The following is a 16,775-nucleotide window of genomic DNA, read 5'->3' on the forward strand; positions in this document are numbered from 1 at the left end:
TGTTCTCTCCTTTATCCATTCTACTGGTGAGACTTTGTACAGAGTTTTTTATTTGACTGTGTTCTCCACAGCTAGCATTTCATTCTGTTTTTTCTTCAGTATTTCTATTTCTGTAGAAAGCTATACTTTGAAGAACACAGTTACTTCTACCTTGCTTCATATTAGATCTGGTGTTCATATTAGCTGGTGTTCAATATTAAGTGGCAGAGAGAAAGTCTCATTTCAAGTAGATGCTCATCCTTCACATATGAGCATATAATTTCTAATGTCTGTGAATAGAGAGCAATTTTCTTTGTCTGTCAAACTGGACAGACTTTTCTCATAGACACAAACCTCTCAGATAATAGAGATATGAGATGCCAAGATATTTTCTTCTTTTTGTAACAGGGTACAGGAATAAGAAAGGTACCAACTATATATTGTGTTCCTCTATTGCTGTGTTTGGTTTGGACATAAGAATAGAAAGAATTTGAAACATAATCAGTCAGGTGTTTTGTCAAAATTCCAAGTAACACATTGGTGAAGGACACAATTAAGAAAGGATTGTAGAATATTTGTACTCCTGGTAAAATAGGGATGTAACTCAAAGTTGTGATTACTTAAACCCTTCTGAGATCCTAAAGTGGCCAATATTACAAGTGGTAGACGCTACAATTTGCTAGCAGGATTGATATGTTACAAACAGAAATTTCTTTTTTTTTCCACTTCTTCTACTACTTTCTTTTTATTAAGTTGATACTTTGTATGGACACATTAACTCTTTTTACCATCATTCCTCTACTCCCTGTCCCCATTGCACTGAGGAACTTCCTACTGGGATTACTGGTATACCCACCATGTAGTTATTGGTAATGTGTTGTGAGTAGAAGTCTGTTATTTGGGGGAATGCAATACTCCACAATACATGTGCCCTCGTACAAACACACACACACACACAGTGTGGTCTTCCAATAACATGAAGATGACTATACCCCTCATATACACACCAAACTAACATAAACAAGATTGCTACTGGATTTATTTTTCATTTCTTACAATTGAGAATTACAGCTTGAAGATATGAACAATTTTTTCTATCTGGTATAGGTCTATTTTCAAGGTCACATATGACCTACATAGTCTTTGCTCCAGTTTCTCATTTGCTAAAGATGAATCTAGAATTATCTTTCCCTCCCTCCCTCCCTCCCTCTCTCCCTCTCTCTCTCTCTCTCTCTCTCTGTGTGTGTGTGTGTGTGTTGTGTGTGTATGTATATACATATATATGCATATGTATATCATATAACTTTATGAATTGCCTTTCATGTAATAATTTCAAAATACCTAATTGATCCCTATGTCATGCAGGATGATATCCTTACATAAAGGTGAATGATTACATGAGAATTTCAGGCAAAAGAATCATTTATCACATGTTTACCTGTACACTCTAATTGTTTTGAAGCCTCGTCCATAATGATTACTGTATTTCTTTTCAGTGTGCCAGTTAAGAAATATCAATATATTCTGACAATGATTTTTGTCACTGAGGAGATCAACAGAAATCCCAAACTTATACCCAACAAGTCTATTAATTTTTACTTCAGTCCTTCCAAGTGTGATGATTCATGGACTATTATCTCTTTTCTAAGTTCTGGTATTGTTCCTAATTTTAGCTGTGAAACAAACGAATGTGATTTTCTACTATTCACAGGACCATCATGGGCAACAAGTGCCAAAATTGGGACATTGTTTTCAATCTTTAATTATGGGCAGGTGAGACTTTGTGATATGCAGAATAGAAATCCTGTTTCATTTCTTACCTTTCTCATGTGCTTAAGGATATTTCTAGTAGATACCTGGTTTATCCATGTATTGTCAGATACAATTCTTAGAGATAATAATCAGTGATTTGGTGGGGTATTAGCACTTAATTTTAAAAAATTATTAGAGGAACTGTGGAAACATACAAAGTTATTTCCTTAAATGTTTCAGTACTTTTCCAGAGTCTTATACATAGTGAAATATAGCTAATAATGGTGTGAGCAATCATTCTTGCCAACATTCTTCCCAAGTGGTGATTAACACAATTCAGATCTTAGATTGAAGTTTCATCCAGTGTTCTTCTTCATATTGATTTGTATGTTCTGTGTCCTTTAGATTCACTATGGCCCATTTCATCCTATTCTGAGTGACCATAATCAGTATCCTTATCTGTATCAGATTGCCCCCAAGGAAACAAGACTGTCTTTTGCCATAGTCTCCCTAATGCTTCATTTCAACTGGACTTGGATGGGGTTGGTCATCTCTGATGATGACCAAGGTATTCAGTTTCTCTCAGACATCAGAGAAAAGATGCAAGGAAATGAACTCTGTTTAGCTTTTCTGAATGTGATCCCACTAAACATGAAGTTATACAAGACAAGGGCTGAGAAATATTATAAACAAATTGTGACATCATTGGCAAATGTTGTGACCATTTATGGTGAAATGAATTCTACATTGGAAGTGAGCTTTAGAAGCTGGACATATTTAGGCATCCGTAGGATCTGGGTCACCACCTCACAGTGGGATGTCATCACAAATACAGGGAGAGACTTCATTCTTGACTCATTCCATGGTGCTTTCACATTTTCCCATCATCATCCTGAAATTCACAATTTAGAAAAAAATATGCAGACAATGAACATTTCTCAATATCCAATAGACATTTCTGTGATGAAATCAGAATGGATGTACTTTGATTGCTTGGACGTTGAATCTACATGTATAACACAGAGTAAGTGTTCAGCCAACACCTCATTAGAATGGTATGCAAGTCAACGATTTGATACAGCCATGGATGATGAGAAGTATAACCTATACAATGCTGTGTACGCTTCAGCATATGCTTACCATGAAATGTATTATCAACAGGTAGATAGTCAGCCATTGAGAGAACTCCTCGAAGATAACTGCCCAAAGGTATGTACTGTCATCATTGTTACCTTCTCAGTAGTTCCATACATATTTAAACCAAGTTGCTGGAATGCTCTCAATTGTGGATGTGTCTACTTTAATTTCTATGTGTCTATTTTAATTTCCTAGGAAGTAAATCTAAACTGAGTTTATTAGTTAGTTTTTTCAGGGAAAATACTTGATCAAAATAACTTAGTTGAGAATGGTTACATTCTACCTCAGAGTTCAAGACTATAGTCCATCATGATGGTGACATTCTGTTTTCTGATTTTTTTAATTGAATTAATTTATTTTTTGTTAGGGAAAAAGAGAGAAGGAGGGAGAGAGGGGAGAGACAGAGAGAGAGATTGAGAGAATGCGCATGCCAGGGCCTCCAGCCACTGAAAACAAACTCCAGACTCATGTCCCACCTTGTGCATCTGACTTACATTGGTCCTGGGGAATTGAACTAAAGTCTTTTGTCTTTGCAGACAAATGCCCTAACTGCTAAGCCCTCTTTCCAATCAGGCACCTACCCTTTGAAAGCAAGGGTGATGAATAAATGAGGTCATCTAGCTTTCCCTGATTACAAACCCTTCTCCCATGAAATAATGCCACTTGCATTCAGAAGGATCATTCCATGTTTAGTTACCTACCCTAAAACTTCCTTAGTGACATGTCCACAGATTTGTGTCCATGCTAATTCTAACTACAGTGAAGCAGACAACTGTGACAAACCATAACTGTGGATACATGATGAAGACACTGAATTTAATGACATTAGTTTTGAGTGATCCATTTTTTATATGATACATGATCCTGATACCATGCTCAACTGTTTTAAGTATTTGATATGTAATTCTAGTTATTTTTCTAATCATGAAGTGCTTGAAATCTAGATATGAGCTTGCTTTTCCCATTCCAAAGTATCCTGATTGGTGTTATTGAAAGGCATTTTGAGTTGTTAAAGTAATTCTGTATCACTGTTAATATTGAAGACCTTAAGGCTTTAGTTAATGTTGCATTGATTTCTATAAATATAATGGGCTTTAAGGCTTATCTCAATAGCCTTACCTAACATTTGGTGAACATTTTTATCAGTTTCCCCAAAAAGAAACTGATAAAAATGTAGTAATATTAAATTTATAGCTGGAAATTGATTTACTTCAGAATATTGGGTACATGCAGTAAAGTTTCACATTACTCATATCATACATTATGTCTACTTGTGTATGCACTTAATTGGAAAATGATACATTTCTTTTAGTTTTATCACACTCTGAAGAACATGCAATTTATTAACCCTGTTGGAGACCTAGTCACTTTAAATGAGAAAACAAAATGTGATGCAGACTATGATATTTCCCACATTACAAATTTTCCACATGGTCTTGGAATAAAGGTGAAAATAGGACAGTTTTCTTCACATGGTTCCCTTGGTCAACAATTGTATTTGTCTGAGGAGGCAATAGAGTGGGCCATGGGGAGTAGGCAGGTATGTTTACCTGACTGTAATGCTTTACTATAGACATAAGTAGATAAAATCATGTGGGGACTTATGTGCTCATCACAATTTGGTCAATTACCACATGTTGTTCAGGATTCTCTTTCCAGTGTCCTAGATTTTATTTCTATCTTTTGAAAAAGTATATATAGAAATGACAAATTATTTCATCAAAATCTTCATAGGTATGACAAGATATAGTGTACTAAATGGAGGGTGGCATTTCAACTTTATTGTAGATGTAGATAAAAATTTTAATAATTGTGAGTGTTTCAACATGTACTTATGAATGGAGTATATAACATGGCTAACTTTGACAACTATAGTCCTGGTTTTCCTCAGATTCCCTCCTCTGTGTGCAGTGAGACTTGCGGGCTTGATTTCAGGAAGTTCCGACAGGAGGGAAAGGTAGCCTGCTGTTTTAATTGTTCCCCCTGCCCAGAAAATGAGATTTCTAACAAAACTGGTAAGTTGAAGGCTTAGAGAATCTTTCTCACCTTCGACTGTTTTCTCTACCTAAAGTGGGAACCTGTAGGACCCTTGAGGGAACCTGAAGAAACAGATAATATCCCTTCCTTGCTTAATGTAATCACTTGGTTGAAATGATAAATACTTGCCACCATAAGAATAGCATTCACATGATGCCATGAGCCACATTTTTAGTTCCTAGATTCACTGTATATTGCATATATTCATTGTATATACCAATTCTTCCATGATAAAAAACACTCACTGATATCCAATAGTTAGTGAATATATTATCACTATCAAGGAATTTCACACACACATATAAGCTTCTTTGACTGTACATAAAATGAAGTTTATAAGAAGGAATCTTACACATCTTTATCTTCTCTGTACCCAATAGGTAGGTGATGGATAGGAAATGCTGTGACAAGTCATTTTTTGGCTTTAAGATTTATTTTGTTTATTTTTATATTTAAGAGGGAGGGAGAGAGAAAGTTATAATATGAGTGCTAGCACCTTTATCCACGCAAATGAACTCCAGATGCATGTGCCACTGTGTGCTTCTGGCTTATATGGGTCCTGGAGAGACAATCGTAGGTCCTTAGTCTTAGCAGGCAAGTACCTTAAGCCATCTCTCCACCCCTTTTTTGGCTTTAGAAATATGTAATTTTGGAAATACTTTCAATGTAAGCATAATTTTTTATGAGTATCTATGAAATAACTCAGAAAGAAGTTAATTTTAAGACTTTAGACAATAGCATATCACAGACATTTAAAACCTTTATCAAGAAACACAAATATTCTGATTAAAATATTGGGAGCATTGTTTCAGATGTATATTGAAGCACTTAAGGAGATATGGGAAATGCTCAGAAGTTAAAATAAGAATAAAAAGAAATATATATCTCTGAGATGTCAAGCCTACTAGGTTGAACTTAGAATGGATGAATAGGTGTTATTTTACATTGCCCTCTAGTTTACAGGTGAGAAGGCAAGAAAAATTATGTGGGGGGCATGTTAGTGTAGAACCTAAAGGCCTCAATTGATATGATCAAAGACATTTAAAAATGATATAAATATTAATACCTCAATATTTTCATCTATTAGTGCCTGCAGCATACTCTCATAACCATAGCACTTTTTCCGTGTAGTAGAATTCAAAGTGAATAGGGAAGGGCATTGATACATGATGTAAAAAAAATGGAAAGAGGTTGACATTAATTTTTTGGTATAACTGGGTAACGTCATAAAAATGAATTGAAATAATATTATTGTTAATATATAAAAACTGTTCATTCAAATAAAACTTTAATATACAATTCTAATTAATTACTTAAATACAAACTTTAGTGGTGATGGATAATCAATATTAACAGGGAAGTGTTTTTCATTTGTAAATGTTGACCATATTATGTGTACCAAATAAAGTGGAATGTATGGCTTTATAATGCAGAAAAACTATGACATGCCTATATAATTCATAAAAATGTATGCAGATGAATTTATAATGCATGATTATATATGATTAAGAGAAGTAAAATTATTTAAATGGAAAAATATTTCTATATAAAAATACTCAATAGGATATGCCATATAGTTCTTTTTAATCCCATTTATGATTCAATGTAATCATAATAAAAATTATAAAACACCATGATAGCATATGCAAGTTATATGTTGGAAGATTATCTACTCAGTTCACTATTATGCGCCATGGCAATTCTTTTCAAAGTTATCTTGTTCATAATCCTTTCTAAATAACTTCTTAACCAAATTCTAAAACATAGACTATGGATTGTTGAGGAAGAATTTGGAGAAGTAAGTAAAAGGTATGTCCTCTCAAAATTAGTACATGAATACCTATTCCAAGGAGATAGATTTGAGCAATGGTGACATTAGAGTTAATTATATCTAGGGTTCTCCAATTTCATTCGTATTTTTTAAAAATATGTTTTGAAACAATTATATGTACCTACTGATATCTGAGTACAAAACCATAGGGCATCACCTGATGCAGACAGACCGACTTCATAAGACAGAGAACTGTAGGATGAGGAAACAATCACATCTTATTGTCTAATTTTATGGGTGTTCTCTAATGGTTTTTTGTTTTGTTTTGTTTTTGTTTTTTTGTTTTTCAAGGTAGGGTCTCACTCTAGCTCAGGCTGACCTGGAATTCATTCTGTATTCTCAGGGTGGCCTTGAACTCACGGCGATCCTCCTACCTCTGCCTCCCAAGTGCTGGGATTAAAGGTGTGCGCCACCACTCCTGGCTCTAATGTTTTTAATAGACATAGAATCATGTACCACTCTGATCTTGGACTGCACTGTTTATAGAACTCTGAGATAAATTTTTTTAAATACTTTATCTTTTTTGAGGTAAGCCAAACAGAGGGTTTTCTTTTTAATGAAAGAGAGTATGAGTGAGAGAGAGAGAGGGAGAGAGAAACATAGAATTGGGGTGCAAAGGACTCTAGCCACTGCAGTCAAATTCCAGAAGTATGTGTCACCTTGGGCACATGTGCAACTTACTCATGTGTCACCTTATGTGTCTGACGTATGATGGATGTGGTGAGTCAAGCATGCATCCTTAGGCTTTGCAGGCAAGTGTCTTAATTGCTAAGCCATCTCACCTGTAGTAGAAATTGTAAGAAATACCTCATGTAAGCAATGTTATCATATAATTCTAGTACATTGCAACAAAATTATTTTATTCTTTTAAGAAATAAAAGGATCAGGAGAATTTGTAAATTTAGCTAACTGAATAAAATACAGATTTGTTAGGCTGAGATGGCTCAGCAGTTAAGGTATAGGTGTGTAAACCCTAACCACCTCAGCTCAATTTCCCTATACACACAGAAAGCCAGCTGGACAAATTGGTACATGTATCTGGTATTTGTTTTCAGTGGCTACAGGTTCAGTCTTCCTCTGCTTATGAACAAATAAATAAAATTTTTAAGGCTTTGTTTAATCTGACCATAATATGATAGTCTTTATTCATTGTCATCTGGCTAAAAAGTGAACTATTTTAATTGTCAATGGTAACAAGGAATACAAGTATTGTTCACCTCTGAGACACTTGTTTGCAGTGTGCTGTGCCTAAGAAGGAAACACTGCCACTATCCTGATGATGCCTTGTGTTGTGTGCCAGATATGGAACAATGTGTGAAGTGCCCAATCAATCAATATGCCAGCAGAGAGAAAAACCGCTGTCTCCAAAAAACTGTGACGTTTTTGGCTTTTGAAGACCCATTGGGGATGGCTCTGGCTTGCATGGCCTTGTGCTTCTCTGCACTCACTGCTCTAGTTCTTGGGGTTTTTGTGAAGTACCAAGACACACTGATTGTGAAAGCCAATAATCGAACAAATAGCTACATACTACTCATCTCCCTCATGTTCTGCTTTCTCTGTCCATTACTCTTCATTGGATATCCCAACAATACTAATTGCATCCTGCAGCAGATCACATTTGCAATTCTGTTCACTGTGGCTGTAGCCACTGTTTTGGCCAAAACAATTACTGTGGTTCTGGCCTTCAAGGTCACTACACCAGGAAGAAAGATGAGAGGGCTGCTAGTATCAGGTGTACCTAACTTCATCGTTCCTATCTGTACCTTGATCCAACTTGTTCTCTGTGGAATCTGGATGGGAACATCCCCTCCCTTTGTTGACTCAGATGTACACTCAGAACTTGGCCACATCATCATTGTGTGCAAAAAAGGCTCAGACACTGCCTTCTACTGTGTCCTGGGCTACCTGGGATCTCTGGCTATAGGGAGCTTCACTGTGGCTTTCCTGGCCAGAAATCTGCCTGATACATTTAATGAAGCCAAGTTCCTTACCTTCAGCATGCTGGTGTTCTGCAGTGTGTGGGTCACCTTGTCCCTATCTACCATAGTACCAAGGGGAAGGCCATAGTAATAGTGGAGGTCTTTTCTATCTTGGCCTCCAGTGCAGGGTTGCTAGCTTGCATCTTTTTCCCCAAGTGCTACATCATTTTATTAAAACCAAGTAAAACTTCTCTAAAGAGGATGAAGAAAAAAACATATTACCCAACCAATTGATTTTTAAATTTTACCTCATATGTATTAAAGTATGACCTGTAGAAAACCCTTACACTATTGTAAGCATTAAATATTAAAAAAAAAAAGGTAAGGTATTTGTTAAGGTGTACATGTCTTATTTGTTCTCTAACATTATCAACTTGCTTCTAGAGCCTTCAGGCCAGGTTCCATTTGTCAACACCAACTGAAATCCAGTTTCACAGAGTGGCATATGTTTCAGGAGATTGTTTTCAGTAGCAAGAATAATCATTTTTTCACATTTCAAATTCGTAAATAAAGACACTTGGAAAAAAAGCACTGGTATTGTATTGTGAATTTTGCTCTTATCAGTCTTGATAACTTGAAATGCATCTGATTCATTCTTCAGATTGTCTCAAGAAAACCTGCTATAGTTTTCTGAATAGAGCAAATGTCTATGAGAATGTCTACAAGGTTGTAGTTGAGTGTTCAAAGAATATTCAGAGATACAGTGAGGGTATGTGTTAGAACACATCCACCATACCAAAGGACTTAATGACCATAAGGATGAGGAAGTCTCTCCTAAAATACAGTTCCCAGAACAAAGGTTTCAGAACATAATGATCAAGTTCTTGAGTCATGATGTATGTGTGTTCATGCTGCCCTGTTTCCTGCTTATTATAAGATAACATTTGTTTCAATTCAGTCCTTGCCCTTGAGCAGTGTGAACTCATTTTCCTTGGAACTTAACATCTGTGCAAAACAGTTTTGTTTCTCAAGATGTGTTTAACAATCACCCTTGGCTATAAAAATGCAAGCTTTCCTACAGTAAACTGTCAGATGCTTCAGATGTCTGGCCCTTGTGTCTCATTTCAAATCTCTCCTCTAGCATGCCAGGAATCAAGATTTCATAGGTATGATTAGGAGGAAGAAGAATAGTTCCCTTTGGAAGAAGTAGGCGTTTAACCTTAACCTGTTTTCAATATACATTAAGGTTATCAAAGTGTGTGCAATCTACTGGATAACTTGAAGAATAACAACTAGAGGTAAGACTATGCAGACCTTGGAAGGTCTTTGTCTATCATGTGAGAAGAAAATGGTGCCACTGAGAATCTGACACAGTTGAGAATAAATTTGTCATTAGAATAATATTACTTAACACATTTGTAGTTTAGTGGAGAGTGGATCATTAGGCAAGGGGACCCAAGTGTGCATGAATGCAGTCCCACTCGCCACCACCCCCTACTCCCATGAGCAGATCCAAGCCAGCAGGCCAGCAAAGCTCACCTGCACATTGAAATTCAGCAATACCATCCCCACCCCCTGTCACCCCCCATCCTGTGCAAGGACCTAAACCAGAAAGCTGGCATAGCTCCACCCATGCATCCAGGCTTATAAATACCATCCCACTCACCTCCACACCCCATTTTTGTAAACCCATCCTACTCACCTACGTCCCTGATCCCATTGAGGGACCAGGCAGGCCAGATCAGCTCCACCCATCCCTCCAGGCTTGGGAATACCAGCCCACTCTCCACCACCCCATATACCCTAGTGCACTTCCGGCCACCTGACCCCAGAGTCCCAAACCCCAAATCATGGAACAACAAGCCCCTACATCAGGTCCTTGGGCCTGAGCTTCAAGGACTCCTTGCCTCTCAGCAGGCAGGCCCCCTTACTATGAGAAGACTAGTGGAAGCAAACATAAAGGGAATGACCACTGCAGACACTTCAAGGGTAGACTGTAGCTTCCTCGAAAATTAAATAAGACTCCAACACTGTGATGGGCAGACCACAGTGCCAAAGGAATGACATAAAAATCAAATAGAAGTAAATCCAATAAGAGTGCCCATCTGGAGTTCATTTCCAGTGGCTGTAGGCCCTGGCATGCCCATGTTCTCTCTCTCTCTCTCTCTCTCTTTCTCTCTCTCTCTTTCTTTTTCAAATAAATAAAAAAATAAAATATTTAAAAGAAAAAGTTGTACCTTTTTTTCAAAACAAATTTTATTATTTATGTGAGCAAGAAACAGAAAGAATCAGGGAGGGGGAGAGAGAAGCAGCATTTGGCTTATATTACGTGGGTTCTGGGGAATTGAACCGGGATTCTTCAGCTGGCAGGCAAGCACATTAACCACTAAGCCATCACTCCAGGCCCCAGTTTTGCCTTTTAATTAGGTAATCAAGAGGAAGAATTCTATTATACTGCTTCAAGACACAATTGGGTTCATATTGCTTCTCTAACCATCACTGAGCCCATCCTCTCCCCAGGACCATTCCACTGCTGTAATCTGAACTTGCACTTGACTGCCAACTCTCCCCTCCTCTCATACCACCGTAGCTCCCCTCATTCCAGTCCTCAGTCTAGTTTCCTTACTAATACTACTGATGCTTGATACAATTCATAAACAAATCAAACTATTCCATTTTAGGGTCTGCATATGAGAGAGAACATGCATCCTTTGTATTTCTGACCTTGTGCTGTGCAATCTTTCTTAGTATAATATTTTCAAAGTCCATACATTTTCAAGCAAATTTCTTTTTGAAAAAAATTTTTTATGTATTTGGATATAGATAAATGATAGATGATAGATAGATAGATAGATAGATAGATAGATAGATAGATAGATAGATAATAGAAAGACTACTATGGGTGTATGAGTAGATCAGGGCTTCTTGCCACAGGGAAAAAAAAACTCAGACACATAGATACATCTGGTTTGACCTATGTACTATAGAATCAATCACACTCCATCAGACTTTGCAAACAAATGCCTTTCACCTCTGAGTCATCTCTTAACCTCTCCAGACTTTCATTAATTCATTTTTTCTTAATGCTGAGTACAATTCCAGTATGTACATGTATCATATCTTCATTATCCATTCATTAGTTGATTTAGATATGGGCTGATTCCATGCCCTGATTGTGAAAAGAAGAGCTAAAACTAGACTGTGAAAGTATCTCTAAAGTGAAGAGTCCTTAGGATACATTCCCAGGAATGGAATAGCTAGATCAATTACAGATTTCTATTTAGATATTTGAGAGACCTCCAAAGTGGTTTCCATTATGGGTATACAAGTTTGCACTCCCACCAATAATGAATGAGGGTTCCTCTTTCCTCACACCCTTGGCATCATTTGATGCCATTTGATCTTTCGAAGTTACCATTCTGACCACAGTGAAATTGAATCTCAAAGTAGTTTTAGTTTGTATTTATTTCCCTGATAGCTAAAACGGTTGAACACTTATCAACATGTTGGTTTGCCATTTGTATCACATTCTTTGGGAACTCTTACTTGTATTCCTGTCTAATTTTTCAATAGATTTATTGGAGTAAAAATATGTATTTGATAGAAAGAAACACACAGAGGGACTGATAGAAAGGGAATATGGGTATTCCAGGGTCTACTGGTGATCCAAAGAAACTCCATAATCTGGCACCATTTTGCATGTCAGGCATTATATGGATACTGAGGAATCAAAACAGGGCCATCGGGCTTTGAAGACAAAAAATATAAACCACTGAGCCACCTCGCCAACTTTGATTTTAGAATCTTGATTCTCCTCCATTTTCTCTGACATCTGGAAAATAAATGAGATTCTTCAAACAAGAGTGAAAGCATCTTGGGTTAAAATGGGCATGCAAATTTTTGTGAGAGATTTAATAAAATCTCTCGGTAAGCTCACCATTCATATCCACAGCAATAAAGGCTTCTTTCTGAAGACTGATTTTTCCAGTTCATGGCATTCTGACTTGGTTTCCAGTACTAGATATGAGGTCTCACCTCCACCCCACCCCTCGAGAATACCTCATTTCTAACCAGAGATCAGTTGCTTACCTCCAGAGGCCACATGCCAATATAGTGAAACTGTGTAGGACCTTCACCTTATTCATGGTGTTGCTGTGCATTGTACTCCAGTAATCACATAGGGCTTTCTAGCACTATGAGGGCTAGCCAGGAGGGAGCTAATTTCCCTTTCAGTTCCAACATGATATTCTGATGTGTTATGACCAAGCCTGTGGTGTCTTCAGCAGTAAAATCTTACCGTTCAGCTTTGGCATATAATGCAGTATTTTTGTAATTACCTACATTGTTTTGGGGACCTCATGTATCTCACTGGCCAACTGCTCACTATAGGTGCCAACCTTATTCTGGGATCACATTTGTTGTCCCAGAATCCATGCTCTTAAGGTTAAGCTTTTGCTACCTACTGTCCAGATTGTATCTCCTCCCCTTTCTTGTGCAATTCTAGCCATGCTGAAGGTTTCTATGAATCTGGCTCATGTTTTATGAACTTTTGTATAATCACATCCCCACATTTCCTACCCCCTACCTTTACAAGCCCAGCCCCCAAACATTCTGTTTCTCCCATATTCTATCATCCACATACTCCTCTCTCCTGAGTTTTTCTTTCTTTGCCTCATTCTCATTTTATATGCATATTACTATTGCTTACCTCGATTTGTATTCATCTCCAATTGATCCAACCTTCTCCTTACTCCCTTATAGCCCTTTTCTAGCTAATAGCCCCTGCTACTGATTTGTACTTCAACTCACACACAAGTCTTAACATTATTTACTAGGATCCACATATGAAAGAAAATATGTGACTTTTGGCTTTCTGTGTCTGGGTTACCTCAATTAGAATAGTCCATTCCATATCCATCAATTTCCATGAAAATTTATAAATTCATTGTTCTTTGCCAATGAATAGAACTCTATTGTGTAAATGTACCACATCTTGATTACCCATTCATATGTTGAGGGACATCCAGGCTGGTTCCATTTCCTAGATCTTGTGAATACAGCAGCAATAAACATTGTTGTGCAAGTATCTCTAAGGTAGTGAGAAGGGCCCTTAGGATCTATGATGTAGAAGACAGCTTCAGATTCACTTATATAAACTTCCAAACTAGGCACCATTAGGGAAGAACAGATATTTATTGAAGCTTACAGATTCAGTACATGTTCCATAATGGCAGAAGAAACTGGCCTGATTTCACAGGTACACGCAGAGAGAAAGAAGAAACAGGTCCCAAGCATACCACATAGCATACTTCAGAAACTCCAGCTAGGCACACTTTACATACCTTTAAATTGAAATTTCAAACCCATCACCACACCTTATGGCTGGAATGCCCAGTGAAACCTCCTTCAGCCAGATGTCTGCAGATCCAAACTACAAACTAGTAAATCAATGAATATATTGTGGGCCATCTACTCAAACTACCACATTCAGCCCCTGACCCCCAATAGATTCAAAATCATCACACATTGTAAATGGTATTCAGTCCAGTTTCAAAGGTCCCCACACAACTTAAAATAGTTCAAAAGGCCCAAGTCTCCTCTAAGAGTTAAGGTTAATTCTTAGGTATGAGTCTTGTAAAATCAAACACGTTACATGCATTCAACATATAAAGGCACAGAGTAAAAATTTTCAACTGGTATAAGGCATAGCAAGGAGAGACTAGAATAATGCAAACTCAACCAGTATAAAGGAAACATCAAACTTCTGCAGTTCAAGTTAAATCCTAACCAGTGACTGACAGTCGCCAGATTTTCCAGTTCTTCCCCTCCAGCTGGGCAGAGTAGCCATAGAAAACTTCATTCCCTGGCCAACAGTGTTTAGTCTCCATGAATTTCTGTATGCTGTGGAGTTTTTAGGTTTTTTTGTTTTTGGTGTTGTTGATATTTTGTAGTTTAATCCCATTATGGTAAGATAGAGTACAAGAGATTATGTCAATTTTCCTGTGTTTGTTAAGATTTGCTTTATGTCCTAATAAATGGTCTATTTGGGAGAATGTTCCATGTGCTGCTGAGAAGAAATGTATATCCTGCAGCATTTGCATGGATTGTTCTGTAGATATCTGTTAGGTCCATTTGTTCTATGACATCATTTAATCCAGTTGTCAATCTTTTTATTTTACTTTTTTCTGGCAGGATGGCATGTCCATTGATGAGAATGGGTTATTAAAGTCAACCACTACAACTGAGTTTGTTGTTATTTGTGACCTTAATTCTAAAAGTGTCTGTTGAAATTGGTAGCTCACATGTTAGGTGCATATAAATTTAGGATTGTAATGTCCTCCTGTTGGAGGGTTCCTTTAATAAGTATAAAGTGACCGTCTTTATCTTTCCTCATTAATGTCGATTTGAAGTCTGTCCTGTCAGATATTAGAATAACGACCACTGATGTTTCCTAGGTGTATTTTCTTGAAATACTGTTTTCCATTCTTTCACCTAAAGATATTGTCTATCTTTTATTAAGAGATGAGTTTCCTGGAAGCAACAAACACAGGATCCTGCCTTTTCATGCAGTCTACAAGCCTGTGGCTTTTGGTTGGGACATTGTGACAGTGGCAATAAGTGTTATTACTGAAAGTTATGTGTTTACTCTCACCATTCTTCTTGTTTTTTAGTGCTTACTTTTTTTGATTTAGTCTCTTTTTTAAGTACTTTTTTTTGAGCATTGTTTATTTGTTACCTGTTTCCTCATGTGTGTGTTTTGCTTTCTCTTCACCATGAAGGATTCCTTCAAGTACTTTCTATAGGGCTGACTAACTTGATGTGGAATATCCTTATTTCCCCTTCAATCTGGATAGGTAGCTTGGCAGGACAATGTAATCTTGGCTGACAGGTGTTATCTTTCAGAACTTGGAATACATCATTCTAAGCACTTCTGGATTTCAAAGTTTCAGTTGATTACTCTGCTGTCATCCTGATGGACTTGCCTTTGTAGGTTACTTTCTTTTTCTCCCTAACTGCTTTCAATGTATTTTCTTTGGTTTCTGTGCTTAGTATTTTAATTATACTATGGCAAGGAGAGATTCTTTCCAGGTTTTATCTCTTTTGTCTTCCAAAAGCTTCCTGTATCTGCATTGGCATTTCTTTCCCAATTTCAGGAAAATTTTCTTCTATGATTTTCTTGAAAACACCTACTATGTATGCATTTGGAGTGAAATTCTTCTCCTTCTACTATACCCTTAATTCTTAGGTTTGATAGATTTTTAGTGTCCTGAATATATTGAAATTCATACTTGTACCTTCCTATTAGTTTGTCTTTCTCTTTGATTGACTATAGTAGGTCTGTTACCTGATCTTCTAGTTTAGATATGCTGTTCTCTCTTTCATGCATTCTACTGTTAAGACTTTCCACGGTGGTTTTTATTTGGCTTACTTTGTTTTTCAGTGCTAGCATTTCTGCCTGGTTTTTCTTCAGTATTCTATATACTTACTCAAGTCTTGTAATTACCTCATTATTTTATTAAGCTGGTTTCCTGTGTTCTCCTGGGATTCCTTCTGGAGTTTACTTTCTTCTTTAATTCCTTTGTTTTGTTCTTTGTGTCCTTTGAGTTTTTGAGTATAGACAAAATAAGGTTTTTGAATTCTTTGTCAGGCATTTCTTCTAAAATAGTTTCATTGGGGCAATTCTGATGTAGTTTATAAATTTCGGTGGCATTGTATTGTCTTGATTCTTTGTGTTTCTCATATTATAATGTAGTGATTTTTGCATCCTGTGAGATTTAATGCTTGGGTTTCCTAATTATCTGCAGTGCTTTTAGAAGTAGAAATTCAACTTTATGTGCCTTCAGGGTATAAGTTTAAAGTGCCAAGTGCATCTCTTGTACTTCAATCCAAACGCAGAAATAATCCTAGGTGTTGAGTTTGCCTGCTATTCAAGTATTCTAGTGGGTTGGGTGTAACAATTTACTGGCAAATTATAAAATTCAATTGAGCAATATATACACATTCCATAAAAAACCAGCACAGAGTAAGCAAATGTGGGGATTCAAACAAACCAATAACCTTTTAAAGCCAAAATCCATAAAGGTGTATGTGGTCCTACAACCATAATCTTGTCAACTGGG

The 16,775-nt window shown here is 36.9% G+C and overlaps 2 protein-coding genes across 2 annotated transcripts in view; both read left to right on the forward strand.

The window, feature by feature from the left end:
- The first annotated feature begins 1,452 nt into the window (after positions 1-1,452).
- LOC123453255 (vomeronasal type-2 receptor 116-like) lies at positions 1,453-8,949 on the forward strand. Its single transcript, XM_045141330.1, is given in 6 exon segments — positions 1,453-1,752; positions 2,137-2,949; positions 4,181-4,408; positions 4,760-4,883; positions 8,037-8,762; positions 8,765-8,949. Coding segments are annotated over 6 exon segments (2,376 nt in total).
- A 345-nt stretch (positions 8,950-9,294) lies between these two features.
- Positions 9,295-16,775, forward strand: part of LOC123457405 (zinc finger protein 420-like) — a 154,574-nt gene continuing 147,093 nt past the window's right edge. Inside the window, exon 1 of the mRNA XM_045141331.1 lies at positions 9,295-9,424. Coding sequence (XP_044997266.1) covers positions 9,295-9,424 — 130 coding nt within the window. The remainder of the gene's footprint in view (positions 9,425-16,775) is intronic.

The sequence above is a fragment of the Jaculus jaculus genome, unplaced genomic scaffold, assembly GCF_020740685.1.
Source record: "Jaculus jaculus isolate mJacJac1 unplaced genomic scaffold, mJacJac1.mat.Y.cur mat_scaffold_44_1_1196519_arrow_ctg1, whole genome shotgun sequence".
NCBI lineage: Eukaryota > Metazoa > Chordata > Mammalia > Rodentia > Dipodidae > Jaculus > Jaculus jaculus.